The following is a 15,238-nucleotide window of genomic DNA, read 5'->3' as shown; positions in this document are numbered from 1 at the left end:
TTCGGACGTAATTGGAGGTGTAAAACACCCGAATTACGTCCGTAAATAGGGCGTGTGAACATACCCTAAGGCCTCATCCACATGACCATAGCTATGTCACCCGCGAGCCACCCGCAAATCGCGAGCCATGCACATGGCATGTCCATTATTTCCTATGAGCCTGGACCGCAGAACACGGCCGTAATAAGACTTGCCCGTTCTTTCTGCCGTCCAGGCTCCTGGGCCATGCACGGAACGTGGAAACCACGGTCGTGTGCATGGCCCCATAGGAATGAATGGGGATTTTCGGGAGAATTGCGGCCGCAAAAGCACGTTCGTGTGCATGGGGCCTTAGTGTTTTGAATCTTTGTAAACATTTTGAAGCGTATTTTCAAAGTGTTTTTTTTAAATGTCAATGGAAGGCATTTTGTAATTCAGCAGCGAAAAATACGCCACGTATGAACTACACGGTGTATTTCCTATTGAAATAATAGAAAGGTGTATTTCAGAGAGTAAAATTAGTGTCTGAAATACACCTGTAAATAAGCCGTGTGAACATGGCCTTAGCCACGGCCATCTAACATTAGAACGAGCAGGCTATTCCTCAGCCCCCAGCCAGCCTGTGAACTGCTGCTTTGATATTTAACACTACACGGTCACATGTTCTCTGGAGAATTTCATGAAGGGCATCTGCAGAAGCTTTTAAAAGCATTTGGATAGTTGAAGCAGCTGCAGGAAGGCAATAACCAGCATTTTAGTTTATCATTTTCTTCGGCGTACAAGGCACACTCATTTTTCGGCAAAATGTCAGACCGAAGCCCATTTGAAACGGATATGTTAACCCTTACTCGATTTGTTATGGAAAGGGGGAGACAAGCGAAGGGTACGGGGGAAATGACACAACTCCTCAATTCCATGCTGACTGCTATTAAAGCCATTTCTTCAGCCGTGAGGAAAGCAGGCCTCGCTCATATGTAAGTCTTTTCAACTAGAAATATGACCTTGTGGAACAAAATAGAAAAAAGTCTGAATTGAACTGCAATTGTTACCATGATCTCAAAATCGCTCATATTACAAATCATGGTATAATCCCCCAAAAATCTCTTTGATAAATAAATGGAAGATATTCATAGTGGTAATGTGTATTGAGTATATTCTATGTTTCATTATACATTCTTGTGTTCTTACATAATTAGATATAGGTTTTACAATGGAGAATATTTATCTAACGATTAAATAATTATAGTAGAAAGGCTGGAATCACAGCATTTAGATCATTATTCCAATTTTTTTTCTTTTTCTTGTAAGGCTGTATTCACACGCAGCATTTTACGTGGTGTTTTTAGTGCGGCTAGATGTTGCATTAAAGTCTATAGTAAAATATAAAATGCACTACACGCAACTGGGTTTTGGTTTGTGCCATCTTTGAGGCAGTTTTGTGGACAGTTGTTATTTTTCAAAAGAAGCATGTTCTGGTCAAGACTTTTTCAGGCATTTGTCCATAGGCTTCTCTATAGGACTTCGAAAACGCCATAAAAAAAGCACGAACAGAACGACACAAAATGAAAAATGCCTTAAAAAACGCCACTAAAAACAGATGTTACATCTTAGGCCTCATGCCCACGGGTCACATTTTCGGGCCGTGCTCCCATACAAAGTATGGGAGCACGGGCGTAAAAAACGAAAAGTAGGACATGCTCCATAATTCATGGCACAGTTCTACGGCACAGACACCCTTCCATAGCGATACGGAAAGGTGTCCACGCCAATAGAACCGGGCAGGTCCATAATTGCGGACCGTATTGCAGTCCGCAATTACGGAGATTTTTTGCGGTCGTGTGCCTGAGGCCTTAATAACACTAGTGTTTTTAGAAATGTTTTTTGATGAAGTTTAAATTGCCAGAAAAAAACTGTGTGAAGGAGGCCACTGCAGCTGCTCGCTATAAAGTATATGAAATCCTTAACCCCTTGGAGACACAGCCAGTTTTGGTCTTGTAGGTATTGCCCCGTTTTTCAAATCTGACATTTCTCACTTTGTCACTTTGTTTTTATTTGGAATTGGTTTCTCAAGACATATTTCGATTTAGTGGTATAATTTGGTTCAGTGTTTACTTGTGAAAAGCACCAAAATGTAGAGAAAAATTGAATTTTTTTTTTAAATTTGAAAGCCCCTGCTTGTAAGGCCAAATGCACATGATGCGTATTACATGCGAATTTGCCACACGGATTTTCCAGCGGCAAATCCGCAGCGTAATACAATACCAGCAAAGTAAACGAGACTTTAATCAATCTCATCTACACATTGCGGACATTTTCTGCACGTAATTTGACCTGCAGTGTGTATTTTAAAATCCGCAGTGTGTCCATTTATTTTTTGTGTTCCTGTCTCAGAATTGTATCTGTTTTTTTATTTTTTTTTAAAAAAACGCATCAACATCCGTGGCATAAAATCTGCACCTGTTTCTGCATCAAAATGGTACAAACCGCACCTAAAAACGCAACATTAAGTGCGGATTTTAGGGTGGTATAAGGCTGGATTCACACGAGCATTTTACGTCCGTAAAGGACGGAACGTAATTCGGCCACAAGTCCCGGACCGAACACACTGCAGGGAGCCGGGCTCCTAGCATCATAGTTATGTACGACGCTAGGAGTCCCTGCCTCTCCGTGGAACTACTGTCACGTACTGAAAACATGATTACAGTATGGGACAGTTGTCCCGCAGCGAGGCAGGGCGTCCTAGCATCGTACATAACTATGATGCTAGGAGACCGGCTCCCTGCAGTGTGTTCGGTCCGGGACTTGCAGCCGAAATACATTCCATCCTTTACGGACCGAACATGCTCGTGTGAACCCAGCCTAAGGGTATGTTCACACGGCAGCATCCGTAACGGCTGAAATTACAGGGATGTTTTCAGGAGGAAACATCCCCGTAATTTCAGCCGTAACGGCATGTGCAGGCGCTTGAACGCCGCGTCCATTACGGACGTAATTGGCGCTGCTTTTCATTGGAGTCAATGAATAACGGCTCTTTCCAATAATGTGTCATTTTAGTTGCCAAATATTTAATTTTTACATGGGTTAAATAGGAGAGAAAACACTACACAATTTGTTACTCAATTTCTCCTGAGTACGGCAATACCACATATGTGGTCGTAAACTGCTTTTTGGGCACACCGCTAGGCTCAGAAGGGAAGGAGCGACATTTGGCTTTTGGAGCGCAGATTTTGCTGGATTGGTCTTCGGGCGCCATGCAGAGCTCCCTCAGGTTTCAGAGTACAGTGGAAACCTCTGGGAAGTGACCCCATTTTGGAAACTACACCCTCAAGACATTTCTCAAGGGGTGTAGTGAGCATTTTTACCCCATGGCGCAGCAGATGGTGCAAAGTGAATATTGCAATTATCCACTGATATCCTATTTTAGTGCGCAATATGTTGTTCACAGCTTGTGCCAGTGGAGACGAATACCACATAAACTGTTAAGCAAGTTATTTGGGGTATGGCAATGCCATATATGTGGACGTAAACTGCTGTTTAGACACACTGTAGGGTTCAGAAGAGAGCGCCATTTGGCGTTTGGACTACAGATTTTGCTTGGTAGTCGGTTTGTTTGGGGTATTACTGGTATTTCAATGTATAATGTGGGGGCATATGTAAGCTGTGCGGAAAACATCGGGATAATGAGATGGTGAATAATAATCCATAGATGTGTGGTATGCTTTGAAACAATTCTTTATGCACAGGCCAGTGTCTCACTGATTAATGGTGTCCAAGCTTATTCCCCTTTTGGAACTCACTCTTCACCTTTTGTGTCGCCATATTCTGAGTATTAACTTTTAAATCTTTTCGTCTTATTTTTTTGCGGTACAATCTGTAGTTTTTATTGGTATCATGTTAGGGTACATGTGACTTTTTGATTACTTTTTATTTCCTTTTTGGGGAGGCGAGGAGTTTGCACAATAAAATCACTTTTTCTAAAAACCATTTATTTTTTTGTGTCACCATGTTCTAAGAGACAAAACTTTTTTATTTTTCCATTTAGAAAATTGTGTGAGGGCTTGTTTTTTGTGGTATTTTTTTTTTTAGCCCTTTTTTACATTTTTTGTAAGACTAGGTGACTAAAAAATAATATTATTTTCAGGACGTTACGGACGCAGTGATACCAAATATGTATAGTTGTTTAACCCCTTCCCGACATTTATCGTATGGATACGTCATGGAAAGCTAGTGCCTCCCACATTTTGCCGTATCCATACGACAAATGGATGACACCGGCTCAGAAGCTGAGTCCTTGTCGTCATCCACTGGTGTCAGCTGCGTGTTAGGGCTTATTCAGATGAACGTTCTATACGTCCGTGCAACGCGTGTGATTTTCACACGCGTCGCACGGACCTATATTCGTCTATGGGGCAGTGCAGACAGTAGCGTGATTCTTGCGCAGCATGAGTCCGCTGTGAAAAAGTCACGACATGTCTGTTCTTTGGGCGTATTTCGCACATCACGCACCCATTGAAGTCAATGGGTGCGTGAAAATCATGCGCACCACACGGAAGCACTACCGTGGGACGAGCGTGATTCGCACGACAGCTGTCAAACTATGAATGAAAACAGAAAAGCACCACGTGCTTTTCTGTTTACAAACATCCAAACGGAGTGTCATAATGATGGCGGCTGCACGAAAATCACGCAGCCTCGCATTATATGGTAATGACACACGGAGCTGTTAAGTGCCTTTTGCGCACGCAAAACGCTGCGTTTTTTGCGTGCGCAAAACGCACATGCTCGTGTGAATGCAGCCTTACAGCTGACACCCTGGTGTAATGGCGGAGATCGAAGTTAGCTTTGATCCCCGCCATTAACCCCTTAAAAGCAGCGGTCAAAAGCGATCGCTGCATTTAAGCGGTTTGCAGCTCATCGGCACCCCGGCAATTTCGGTGGCTGCAATGGCAACCGGAGGCCTAATACTGGCCTTATTGGAAAAAATAAATCATACATATTTGCCATCGCCGCGACTGTAATGGTCTGAACTATAAAAATATTATTTATTCCACGCTGTGAATGCCATAAAAAAACTTAAAAAACAATGCCAGAATTTCTGTTTTTTGGTCACTTTGCCCTACAAAAATTGAAATAAATAGTGATCAAAATGTCGCATGTATCCAAAAATGGTACCTATAAAAACTATAGCTAGTCTCGCAAAAAACAAGCCCTCATACATAGCTCCGTCGGCGAAAAAATTTAAAAGTTATGTTTCTCACAACATGGCGACAGAAAAAATACATTCTTTTTACAAAAGTAATTTTATTGTGCAAAAAGTTGTAAAACATGAAAAAGTGCCATAAATTAGGTATCGCCGGAATCGGTACTATTTCACTCCTGAGCCCTGTCGATCGTCCAGGCAAAAGATTAGTGCCACTTGTAGTGAGTTTCTAAAACCGGGAAATGCAGCATAATAATTAGAGAGCTGTCTTGTTTTGGGGGCACAAACTGGGCACCACATATTGGCATATCTATGGAAAAATTCCCATTTTCACTCTGCGACATCGAGTGCACACTAGTTTCTGCAAACCACCTGCGGGGTTAACATGCTCCCTACACCCCTAGGTGAATGAAATGAGGGGTGTAGTTTCTAAAATGGGGTCACTTCTGAGAGGTTTCCACTGCTTTGGTCCCACAGGGGCTTTGCAAATGTGGCATAGCTCCCAGAAACCAATCCAGCAAAATCTGCACACCAAAAGCCAAATGGCGCTCCTTCTATTCTGAGCCCTACTGTGTGCCCAAACAGCAGTTTATGACCACATGGGGTATTACGGTACTCGGAAGAAATTGCTTTACAAATTTTGGATGCTTTTTTTTCCTTTTATTTGTTGAGAAAATGAAAGATTTAGAGCTAAAGCTACGTCTTATTACTTTAGGGGCGGTGCAAAAGCGACATGTGCCAAGAAACCAATCCAGCAAAATCTGTGCTCCAAAAGCCAAATGGTGCTCTTTCAATTCTGAGCCCTGCCGTGTGCCCAAACAGCCGTTTATGCCCACATATGGGGTATTTTTATACTCCAGAGAAGTAAAACAAATGTTAGGGGCTTTTTATTCTATATTCCTTGTGGACATTGTTTGTTTGTTTTTAGCTAAAACTACATCTTATTGGAAAATGTACATTTTTCATTTTCATGTCCAATCTCTAATAAAATCTGTGGGGTCAAAATGGAGTATTTTTTTGGGGTGTTTCCTTTGTTTTGGCATCACAAGACCTCTTCAAACTTGACATGCTGGCTAAAATATATTCTAAGAAAAAGAAGGCTTCAAGATTCTCTAGGTGCTCTTTTGCTTCTGAGGCCTGTTCTGTGGGATATTTCTAAAAACTGCAGAATCTGGGCAATAAATATGGAGTTGCGTTTCTCTGGTAAAACCTTCTGTGTTACAGTTTTTTTTAAATTAAATATACATTTCTGCAAAAAAATAATTTGTAAATTTAACCTCCACTTTGCTTTAATTGTTGTGAAACGCCTAAAGGGTTAAGAAACGTTCTAGATGCTGTTTTGAATACTTTGAGGGTTGTAGTGTTTAAAATGGGGTGACTTATGGGGGTTGTATTGTATATGCTCTTCAAAGCCACTTCAGGACTGAACTGGTCCCTGAAAAAATAGCCTTTTGAAATTTTCTTGAAAATGTGAGAAATTTCTGCTAAAGTTCTAAGCCTTGTAACTTCCTAGAAAAACAAAAGAATGTTAAAAAAACGATGCCAATCAGCAACTATTTTGTGCGGTATTACGATTTGTCTCACAAGCAGATATATTTCATTTTAGAATAATGCACATTTTTAAAATTTTTCGCAACATTTTGGTGTTTTTCACAATTAAATCCTGAATGTATCGACCAAATTTTAACACTAACTTAAAGTCCAAGGCGTCACGAGAAAACAATCTCAGAATCGCCTGGATAGGTAAAAGCATTCCAGAGTTATTACCACATAAAGAGACACATGTCAGATTTGCAAAATAAGGCTCGGTGATGAAGGTCAAAAGTGGCTGCAGCGGGAAGGGGTTAATGTTTACTTTTTGTTATTTTTCTCCAACATTTTTAATTTTGTTTTTGTAGTCCTACTAGAGGACTTGAAGATCCGAACGGTCTGATCGCTGTTATAATACACTGCAATACTTACAACAATACCATCGGTACTCCTGGATTATGTTGTGGGGGAATGCAATGGTGTTCTAACCCCTTAGGTGCCTTGGTCGCTATTCACCCTGGCATCTAAGGAATTTAAACAGTTGGGATCGGAGCTAGTTCCCATCCCGACCGTTACAGCAGAGTGTCAGTTGTAGTATACAGCTAAAAAACCCACTGGTTATGGCACAGGCTCAGCTTTTGGGCCTGCGCCATCACCACAACATACAGTTACGTTGAAATGCGCTAACAATTTTTTGGCAGCGACAAAATTGTATGTTGCTAAGGAATTAATACACAATGGACGAGATGAATCAAAACTGGTGCAAAGGAAAAGTGGAGTAGTTGCCCATAGCAACCGGATTCCACCTCTCCTATTATTTTAAAGGTCCTTTGGAAAAACCTGATTAGTTGCCATGGAAAACGACTCCACCATGCCTTTGCCCTAGTTTTGATACATCTCCCGCAGTGCGTTTCTGTTTGTGACGTTTGTTTTGACCCCCATGGATTTTTTTACTAAATTAGCTGTGGCATTGTCTATCTATAAACCTCTATTATAACTGAAGGTTAATGCATTATAGCACCCACTGAGCTATTTTCTATTAACCTGAGTTTGTCAACCCCAGTCTTCAAGTACCCCCAACTGGTCATGATTTGATGAATAACTATTATTTGCCTAAATGCAAATGCACCGGAAATACTACACATTCAGTTCCAAATCAAAACAATTACAACATTTATCCAGTTTGTGTTAACGCCTTCCCGCTCCTTGACGTACTATTACGTCATGGCAGCTGTATAGTTCGCGCTCCATGCCGTAATAGTACGTCTCGGGAGTAACGGCCGTTTCGGCCGTCCTCCCGACACATACAGGAGCTGTGACAGCTGCTGTCTCGTTCAGCAGCTGTCACAGCTCCTACAGCGGGGACCGATCGCTGTGTCCCCGCTGATTAACCCCTTAAAAGCCGCGTTCTATAGAGATCGCGGCTTTTTAGGGGTTAAGCTGCCATCGCCGGCCTGCTACGCGATAGCGGCCGGCGATGGTGACTATGGCAACCGGACACCAAACAATGGCGTCCGGCTATGCCATAGACGGAAGCCTAGTGGGTCCTGACAACGTCAGGACCCACTATGCTTGCTGTCAGTGAGTAGCTGACAGTTCTAATACACTGCACTACGCATGTAGTGCAGTGTATTAGAATAGCGATCAGAGCCTCCTGCCCTCATGTCCCCTAGTGGGACAAAGTAATAAAGTGAAAAAAAAGTTAAAAAAAGATGTGTAAAAATTAGAAAATAAAAGATTTAAAAGTAATAAAAGTAAAAATCCCCCCTTTTCCCTTATCAGTCCTTTATTATTAATAAAAATATATAAACAAACAAATAAACTATACATAATTGGTATTGCCGCGTCCGTAACGGCCTGAACTACAAAATTATTTCATTATTTATCCCGCACGGTGAACGCCGTAAAATAAAATAATAATAAACCGAACCACAATCACAATTCTTTGGTCACTTCACCTCCCAAAAAATGGAATAAAAAGAGATCAAAAAGTCGCATGTACCTAAAAATGGTCCTGATCAAAACTCCAGTTCGTTACGCAAAAAATAAGTCCTCGCACGGCTTTATTGATTGAAAAATAAAAACGTTATGGCTCTTACAACATGGTAACACAAAAAGTGAATGATTGTTTACAAAACGTATTTTATTGTGCAAACGCCATAAGACATAAAAAAAAACTATAAACATCTGGTATCGCCGTAATCGTATCGCCCCGCAGAATAAAGTGAATATGTCATTTATAGCGCACGGTGAACGCTGTAAAAAAAAAACGAAAAAAAAACAATAGTAGAATTGCTGTTTTTTAGTCACCACGCCACCTAAAAATAGAATAAAAACTGATCAAAAAGCCGCATGCACCCCAAGAAAACTACAATGGATTCCTCAAGGGGTCTAGTTTCCAAATTGGGGTCACTTTTGGGGGGTTCCCAATGTTTTGGCACCACAAGACCTCTTCAAACCGGACATGGTGCCTAATAAAAAAGAGGCCTCAAAATCCACTAGGTGCTCCTTTGCTTCGGAGGCCGGTGCTTCCGTCCATTACCGCCCAAGGGCCACATGTGGGATATTTCTCTAAACTGCAGAATCTGGGCAATACGTATTAAGTTGTGTTTCTCTGATAAATCCTTTTGTGTTATAAAAAAAATGGTATAAAGAGGATTTTCTGACAAAAAAAAAATGTAAATTTCACCTCTACTTTGCTCTAAATTTTTGTGAAACACCTAAAGGGTTCATAAACTTTCTACATGCTGTTGTGAATACTTTGAGGGGTCTAGTTTCTAAAATGGGGTATTTGATAGGGGTTTCTAATATATGGGCCCCTCAAAGCAACTTCAGAACTGAACTGGAACCTAAAAAAATAAATAAATGAGGCAATACTTCGCTTCTTACATTATACTGATAATGAGCCGTGCCCACCCCGAGATTACCCCAGTTTTGACCGTTTGTCTAAACGGAGACCCTTATTAGACCGTTCCAGTGCCCGGTTTTCCCAAGCATACACCCCCGAGAAGTGTATTTCTATTGATGAGTCCCTGGTACATTTTAAAGGGAGGGTTCAATTCCGCGAGTACCTGCCGGGTAAGAGGGCAAGGTATGGCGTGAAGATGTATAAGCTGTGAGAGTGCATCAGGGTATACCTACAGGTTTAGGATATATGAAGGAAAGGCCACCCCCAAACCAGACTGCATCCTGGACTACAATAGGTACATGGGAGTGATGGACTTGTAAGATCAAGCCCTGAAGCCCTACAGCGCCATGCGGTGTGGTATAAGAAGCTGGCCGGGAACATCATATAGATGGCTTTGTACAATGCGTACGTGCTACGTCGATGTGCAGGCCAGACGGGAACTTTCCTGGAATTTCAAGAGGTGATTATCAAGAACCTAATCTTTAGGGACCAAGAAGGGGGGGCACCCAGTACTTCTGGAAGCGAGCCCACACGCATCGTACCAGGGCAACACTTTCCAGGGGAAGTTCCCCAAACTGGCAAGAAGGGAAAAAGTCAAAAGAGGTGCAAAGTCTGCTATAAGAGGGCGATAAGGGATGACACAATATATCAATGTGACACGTGTCCCGAATAACCAGAGCTCTGTATGAGTGTTTTAAAATTTATCATACATCCCTTGGTTTATAATTTACCCCAATTTTACTTACCCTGATGCACTCCGCACAGCTTATCCCCCCTAGTCTTTCCCCTCTGGGCCCTGCTGTGTGTCCAGGCAGCTGATAACAGCCACATGTAGGGTATTGCCATACCCGGGAGAACCCACATTACAGTTTATGGGGTGTAGGTCTCCGGTCAAAATGGCCACTACACCTCTAGATGAATGCCTTAAGGGTGTAGTTTTTAAAACGGGGTCACTTCTTGCGGGTTTCAACTGTACTGGTACCTCAGGGGCTTCTGCATACATGACTTCGCACTAGAAAATCCCGAGTAGGCCAAATGGTGGTCCTTTCCTTCTGAGCCCTCCCATGGGCCCAAACGGCAGTTTATCACAACAAATGGGGTATTGCGGCACTCAGAACAAATTGCGCAACAGAATGGGGTATTTTGTTTCTTGTGAAAATAAGAAATTTTCAGCCAAAACTACATATTATTTGACAAAAATAATTTTGTTTTCATTCCCAGACCAATTCAAATAAGTTCTGTGAAGAAACTATGGGGTCTAAATGGTCACATTACCCATAAATGAATTCCTTGAGGGGTGTCGATTCCAAAATGGGGTCACTTCTGGTGGGTTTCCATTGCTTTAATACCTCTGGGGCTCTGCAAATGTGACATGGCACACGAAAACCAATCCAACAAAATCTGTACTCCAAAGAACACACAGCGCTCCTTTCCTTCTGAGCCCTCCCATGGGCCCAAACGGCAGATTATCACCACAAATGGGGTATTGCCGCACTCAGGACAAATTGGGCAACAAAATTGAGTATTTTATTTCTTGTGAAAATAAGAATTTTTGAGCTAAAATGACATATTATTGGAAAAAATATATTTTTTTTAAATTCCCAGCCCAATTCAAATAAGTTCTGTGAAGAAACTATGGGGTCTAAATGGTCACATTACCCATAAATGAATTCCTTGAGGGGTGTAGTTTCCAAAATGGGGTCACTTCTGGTGGGTTTCCATTGCTTTGATACCTCTGGGGCTCTGCAAATGCGACATGGCACACGAAAACCAAACCAGCAAAATCTGTACTCCAAAGAACACACAGCGCTCCTTCCCTTCTGAGGCCTCCCATGGGCCCAAACGGCAGTTTATTGCCACAAATGGGGTATTGATGCACTCAGGAGAAATTGGGCAACAAAATTGAGTATTTTGTTCCCTGTGAAAATAAGAAATTTTGGTAAAAAATTACATCTTATTGGAAAAAATGACATTTTTTTAATGTCACAGCCCAATTGAAATAGGTGCTGTGAAAAAACTGTGCGGTCAAAATGCTAACAACCATAAATGAATTCCTTGAGGGGTGTAGTTTCCAAAATGGGGTCACTTTTGGTGGGTTTCCATTGCTTTGATACCTCTGAGGCTCTGCAAATGCGACATGGCACCCGAAAACCAATCCAACAAAATCTGGACTCCAACAAACATATAGCGCTCCTTTCCTTCTGAGCCCTCCCATGGGCCCAAACGGCAGTTTATCACCACAAATGGGGTACTGCCACACTAAGGACAAATTGGGCAACAAAATGGGGTATTTTGTGCCCTGTGAAAATAAGAAATTTTGATCACAAATGACATTTTATTGGAAAAAATGACATTTTTTTCATTTCAGAGCCCAATTCAAATACGTGCTGTGAAAAAAATGTGCGGTCAAAATGGTAACAACAACCCTAAATGAATTCCTTGAGGGGTGTAGTTTACAAAATGGGGTCACTATTGGGGGATTCCTACTGTTTTGACACCTCAACACCTCTTCAAACCTGGCATGCTGCCTAAAATATATTCTAATAAAAAAGAGGACTCAAAATGCACTAGGTGCTTCTTTGCTTCTAGGGCTTGTCTTTTAGTCCACGAGCGCAGTAGGGCCACATGTGGGACATTTCTAAAAACGGCAGAATCTGGACAATACATATATAGTAGTGTTTCTCTGGTAAAACCTTCTTTGTTACAGAAAAAAAAATGAATAAAATTGAAATTCAGCAAGAAAAATGAAATTTGCAAATTTCACCTCCACTTTGCTTTAATTCCTGTGAAATGCCTGAAGGGTTAAAAAACTTTCGAACTGCTGTTTTGAATACTTTGAGGGGTCTAGTTTTTAAAATGGGGTGTTTTATCAGGGTTTCTAATACATAGGCCCCACAAAGCCACTTCAGAACTCAAGAGGTACCTTAAAAAAAAGGCTTTTGAAATTTTCTTAAAAATATGAGAAATTGCTGTTTATGTTCTAAGCCTTGTAACGTCCAAGAAAAATAAAAGAATGTTCAAAAAACGATGCCAATCTAAAGTAGACATATGGGAAATGTGAACTAGTAACTATTTGGGGTGGTATAACCGTCTGTTTTACAAGCAGATGCATTTAAATTCTGAAAAATGCAATTTTTTCAAAATTTTCTCTAAATTTTGCAATTTTTCACCAATAAACACTGAATATATCGACCAAATTTTACCACGAACATGAAGCCCAATGTGTCACGAGAAAACAATCTCCGAATCGCTTGGGTAGGTTTAAGCATTCCGACGTTATTACCACATAAAGTGAAATATGTCAGATTTGAAAAATGGGCTCTGAGCCTTAAGGCCAAAACTAGGCTGCGTCCTTAAGGGGTTAATCCAGAAAGTAACGAAAAAGGAATATTAGGCTGTTCAAAAAAATAGCAGTGCCAGCATTTTTCTTTAAAAATTGAAAAATGTAATATATAAACTGAAAAAATGTTTCAGATTTCACTTTAGTGAACTAATATTTAGTGGCATAACCATTGTTTCTGAGAACTGCTCAACATCTGTGTTGCATGGAGTCGACCAACTTCTGGCACCTCTGAACGGGTATTCCAGTCCAGGAAGATTGGACGACATTCCACAGTTCTTCTCCATTTTTGGGTTTTGCCTAATAAACCACATTTTTTATGTCACCCCACAAGTTCTCTATGGGATTGAGGTCAGGGGATTTGGCTGGCCACTCCATTACCTCAATCCTGTTTGTCTGTAACCAAGATGTTGTTTGCTTACTGGTGTGTTTCGGGTCATTGTTGTGTTGAAACACCCATTTCAAGGACATTTCTTCTTCGGCATAGGCCAACATGATCTCCAAGTATTTTGATATATTCAAACTGATCCATGATCCCTTGCGATAAATAGGCCCAACACCATGGTATGAGAAACATCCCCATATCATGATTTTTGCAGCGCCATGCTTTACTGACTTCACAGTGTACTATGGCTTAAATTCAGTGCTCGGGGGTCGTTTGACATACTGTCTGCGGCCACTTTTGACTGGGCCTCCCTGCCCTGGGTGCCACACACAGTCCCCCATGTAGATAGTGCCCGCTGTAGATTGTGACATACAGTCCCCACTGTAGACAGTGCCACCCTTCCCCCTGTAGACAGTGCCATACAGTGCCCCTTGTAGATAGCACCCCTCCAAACAAATCTTTATACTCACAAGGACCTATTCCCATGACGAACTGAGCTGTTTCAACGAATCCATGCCGACGAGAGTCTTGCGTAGGCCGGCGTGATTGAGTGACGTCATCATGCCGGCCTGCGCAGGGATCCTGACACCGCCTAATAGGCCGAACGTGGCCTGTAGCCTAGTAAATGGAAGAGCATTGAGATGTCTCCCTCTGCCATAGTGTTCAATAGTATATGAGTCCTATGGACGCAGATACTATTGAATGTGGTGTCGCTACTGCTGTAGCAGCCATAGTGGCTGCTAGCGGCGCCACCGGGTATGTGGGGGCTGGTGGGTGGCACTGGCGCCCTCATGCAGCGGGCCCCGTAGCAGCCGCTATGGCTGCTACAGTGGTAGTTACGCCACTGGCTTGGAGGAATTTTAGCCCATTCCTCTGTGAAAAAACGGCTTCAACTCTGTTATGTTGATGGGTTTCCTGCCATGAACTGCTCGCATCAGGTCCTTCCACAACATTTTTATTGGATTGTCAGGACTTTGATTTGGCCATTGCAAAACTTTTAACTTTATTCTTCTTTAACCCCTTCCCGCTGCAGCCACTTTTGACCTTCCTGACAGAGCCTTATTTTTCAAATCTGGTGCTTTTACCTATACAAACTATTGTTTTCTCGTGACACATTTAACCTTAAGTTAGTGGTAAATACATTCAGTATTTGTGAAAAAAACCAAAATTTTCTGAAAAATTGCAAAAATTTGCATTTTTGAAAATTTGTATGTATCTGCTTGTAGGACAGATAGTAATACCACACAAAATAGTTGCTAATTAACATTTTCCATATGTCTACTTTGCATGGTTTTTTGGACATCCTTTTATTTTTCTAAGACGTTACAAGGCTTAGAACTTTAGCAGAAATTTCTCACATTTTCAAGAAAATTTCAAAAGCTATTTTTGCAGGGACCAGTTCAGTTGTGAAGTGGTTTTGAGGGGCCCAGTAACGTAACTACCGCCGTAGCAGCCGTAGCGACTGCTACGGGGCCCGTGGCATGAGGGGGCCCGTGTCGCCCGCCGGCACGGGCCCCCACCATGGCCGCAGGCTCCGCTAGCAGCCGCTATGGCTGCTACAGCGGGACGCCACTGAATACTATGGCAGAGCAGGGAGTTATCTCCCCCCGCTTTGCCATTAAACAAAAGACATGTATCCCCTATCCACAGGATGGGGGATACATGTGTGATCGCTGGCATTGATAGGGAGAATGGGGGACTGAAAGTCCCCTGAAGTTCTCCATCACAAACCTCCGGACTTCCGGGGTCTGTGTCGGCAGCTCCGTAGAAATGAATGGAGCGCCGGTCGCTCTTGTGCGCATGCGTGAACAGCGCTCCTTTCATTTTTATTGAGCTGTTGACACAGACGCCGGAAGTCAGAGGTTAGTCATGGAGAACTTCAGGGGACTTTCAGTC

At 42.1% G+C, this 15,238-nt stretch overlaps 1 protein-coding gene across 1 annotated transcript in view; it reads left to right on the top strand.

Annotated features, from left to right (window-relative positions):
• The first annotated feature begins 709 nt into the window (after positions 1 to 709).
• Positions 710 to 15,238, top strand: part of LOC142742525 (fructose-1,6-bisphosphatase isozyme 2) — a 68,433-nt gene continuing 53,904 nt past the window's right edge. Inside the window, exon 1 of the mRNA XM_075852360.1 lies at positions 710 to 953. Within this exon, the coding sequence (XP_075708475.1) occupies positions 784 to 953 (170 nt within the window). The 5' untranslated portion in view covers positions 710 to 783. The remainder of the gene's footprint in view (positions 954 to 15,238) is intronic.

The sequence above is a fragment of the Rhinoderma darwinii genome, chromosome 1, assembly GCF_050947455.1.
Source record: "Rhinoderma darwinii isolate aRhiDar2 chromosome 1, aRhiDar2.hap1, whole genome shotgun sequence".
Lineage (NCBI taxonomy): Eukaryota > Metazoa > Chordata > Amphibia > Anura > Rhinodermatidae > Rhinoderma > Rhinoderma darwinii.
Note: the sequence above shows the minus strand (reverse complement) of the source record. Positions and strands in the feature narration are given on the sequence as shown.